The sequence below is a fragment of the Pygoscelis adeliae genome, unplaced genomic scaffold (assembly GCF_000699105.1).
Source record: "Pygoscelis adeliae isolate BGI_AS28 unplaced genomic scaffold, ASM69910v1 Scaffold75, whole genome shotgun sequence".
In the NCBI taxonomy this organism is placed as follows: domain Eukaryota; kingdom Metazoa; phylum Chordata; class Aves; order Sphenisciformes; family Spheniscidae; genus Pygoscelis; species Pygoscelis adeliae.
Window position 1 is genome coordinate 615,330 of NW_008824772.1, and position 3,347 is coordinate 618,676.

The 3,347-nt window shown below is 45.0% G+C and overlaps 1 protein-coding gene across 1 annotated transcript in view; it reads right to left on the reverse strand.

The window, feature by feature from the left end:
* MAP2K6 (mitogen-activated protein kinase kinase 6) overlaps positions 1-3,347 on the reverse strand; it is a 54,575-nt gene that overhangs the window by 26,928 nt on the left and 24,300 nt on the right. Inside the window, 2 exon segments of the mRNA XM_009323664.1 lie at positions 953-1,001; positions 1,952-2,018. Of these exon segments, the coding sequence (XP_009321939.1) occupies positions 953-1,001; positions 1,952-2,018 (116 nt within the window).

Consider the following 3,347-nt stretch of genomic DNA (forward strand, 5'->3'; position numbering starts at 1 on the left):
TCTTTCCACCTTCAGCCCCTGCTCCATGCCAGGGAAAATACAAAATCCAAAATGAAAGAAAAGGATCCAAAGACAGACATTATAAAACACTATTGGATTAGCATTTCACTTCATAAATTAACTTGCTGACACCAAGGCCTATATTTTGCACCTAATAAATTTATTGCCCAGCTTTAAAGTGCTTTTATGAATGCTGCTGTGCCATTTTCTCCTACCAAAATAACCATCCTTGGTTTTGTTTTTTCCCTGCTATTTTTTTAGAACATCAGGTGGACTGGTTTCCATGCTGTCAGAAGGATTTGCTTCCAGGAGAGGAAGATCTACCCTGAGTTAGACTCCTGATGAGACAGCCTTCAATATTAGCAAAGGGAAATACTTTGGATGAAGGCTTTAAATCAGCAAAGGAACTGCAAAGGAGAGTAAAATCTGCTGTTAGCAATCCCCTTGTTTTATAATCGTTATTTCCAGGGGATTAGCTGCACTTCATGGAGGCAAGGAAGGAACTTCCAAGGTGGAAAATATGAAGGGGACCCAGGTGTCATGGGATGCAAAGGCTGAGCATTTGGGAGCATGTTCATCAGAGAGGTGACAACCAGTAGGTCACACGGCAGCTGGCCATGGGGCCATCGGTCCCACGCAGAGAGCCCTTGTTGGAGAAGCACAAACACCAGACGCTAGTCATCTCTCTGTGGCTGGAGGTGACTGTCAGGGCTCACACAAGTTCCCAGGCTGGCTCTTCTTAGCTTCTATTCATCCAGCAACTGCCTTCCATTTCAAGCAAAATGGGCTACATCTTTTTTAATAGCTGGTGTTTATTATCTTCCCTTTTTTGGGGGGTCTGAAGTTAAGCAATCTCACGAGCAGCCCGCCTGGACAAGCAGCCAGCACCACAGCAGCCAGCCCAGGATGGTCACCTGTCCCCAGAGGTTCTCACCATAACCCCTAGTCTTACCTCCTCGCCAATAGAGATGCAGGCTTTGGAGTCTAGATCTCTGGGCGGCCTGCAGGAGAGAAAAGGGAAAAGATGTGAAATGTTCCTCACAAAGACCAATTTTCCCTCAATGCGTAAATACAACCCCCATGGTCTCCCAGGCCATCCCCTTCAGGCCAGCAGCCCTCACAGCCCTGAGCAGCCTAACCAGTCTCCTAGCTTTGCAGGATCAACAGATACAGCCAAGATCCACAAAGTCACCCCAAAAAGGGGTCAGGAAGGAAGCTGCTGGAGTTGGCATTTCTCACATCCAACTTCCCCGTGCAGGAACCCAGAGATATTCACTGCGAAACGCAAGCCAGGTGGCAAGCACCAAATCTCTGCCAGCCTGTATGAAAAATGGATTAAACGGGCATAAAGGTCTAAAACCACTGTAAATTATTACCTAAGTCATAGAGCACGGGTTAACAGGCTAATAAAAGTCAATCCTCAAGGAAGCAAAGAAAGCCAAGCAGGCTGGAGTTGCATAAATTGCCTTAAAAACAGGGTTTTCTTTTGCAAGGCTGAGTATGTAGGGAAGAGGATGCATTTTTATGCCTTGACCAAATGCGTGTTACTCAAACTGGGCGGCAGAAGTGCCACGTCGGTTAAAATCAGATGCCCATTATGTTTTTACTTTTCCTGGGCACATCATGAAGCAGCACATGAGACATGTACCATGGGCAGTGATGGGTAGAGGGTGATGGGCTGAGACCCCCTGGTTGTACCTGGGGCTACAGGAGAAGTACAAGGGCTGTTAAGTTATTATCCTCCCTAACGGTGCCAAAATTAACCCAGTCGTTTTGCCCCTGTTCCTCGTGAAGGGTCCCCGTTATCCCAGACCTGCAAGCACGAGCCCCGGGTGCTGGCCGTGACCGGCTGCCGGCCCCTGGCCGTGGCAGCGCAGGCACTAGTAAAGGCTGGAAGGCAGCTGGGGTTCGCGGTTTTCTTTTTATTCTGCCTTAGTGTTTGCAGACTTACGTGGAGCTTGTCTGTGGTTGCTCAAATGCTTCTTTAGGAATTTTCAGCCCAGGGTTTCTCTTCTTGCCTGTGAAACAAGAAAGAGGCAGAATTAAAGAAAGGCGCTTTTTTTTGTTGTTTTGTTTTGTTTTAATTTGCAAAACACAGCTTGTCTATATTTGTTGACCTTATTTAACATAAATGCCCAGCCAGGCTGGTGGTGTAGACTCAGGGCACAGAGTTCAAAACATAAAGTGCCTTTGTTCAGTAACGCTTCATTTAGACCTGCAAGGTCTGGCTGCCAACTTGGTACAGAAAACAGGCAAGAGCTCTGGCAAAGGCAGGCCATGTGAAAATGCAAAGTGAAAGGTATTTCTCTTTCGTCAGCCCTACCCACGTAGGATCCCTTAAAATGTTTCTTAGATTTTAAACCATTCCAGATACATAACTGCGAACCCTGGCAGGATTAAAAATCTTTTTAAAATTGAATCTGAAAGTCCAGAACCAGATTCTGATTCTGTTTAAATGGATGTTTCACCTCTTGGTCATTAAAGTTGTGCAAACCCAGCAAAAATAAAGCAGAATTAAGTTTGCAGGCTTCAAAGCCATTTGTTTCTGTTCACACTGACCAGCCAAGCTTTTCTGAGCTGGATGAAGCTCAAACTCTGAAGCAGTTCAAACGCAGGCTCTCCTGTAAAGGGGGTCCAAGCCGGCAGACACAAGAGCCAGGCAGACTAGAGAAATACAAGAACCTTTTTATGACTAAACATATACAGCCACATTTCAGCACGGGGTTTTGAATTCATGGATAAAATAACCTGAAAACATAAGTCATGTCACCAAAACCCCAAGGTAAACATCTGGCTGTTTGGCTGTGTAATAAAATCGCTGGTCCCCAAAAACGGCACAAGCATCTAATTTAGGCGTTAAACATTTTTAACCTAACAATTTATATCAATTACTGTCTTTCTTTAAGCATGAGTTTTACTCTCTATTCCTAACACGCTCTTTCAGAATTTACCTATACATGTTTGAGTTTGTTTTTCCTCTTGACACAAAGTCATGTCAATAGATGTCTGTGCATCCCAGTGCCGGAGGGGTGCTAGATCAAAGTGCAGGCACCCAGAACTGAAAATGACCTTTTGGAAGCAATTAGTCAATTCAGATTGCCAATCTTTTTTTTTTAATCTTTTTTTTTTATCTTTTTTTTTTCCTTGTCTGCTCCAAAAGACAGGATCGCACTTGCTCCTTTTGGCAAAGAGTCATTCCAGGTTGGTACAGGCTGCGACAGCCCAGCTGACACCTCGTGGGAAAAGCATTTGTTGGAAACCACTGTGCACACTCGTTATTGTTATTAGAAATCTACAGAGTTGCAAATTTTCTAAAGGGGGGGGGGGGGGGTGGGGGGAAACAAATT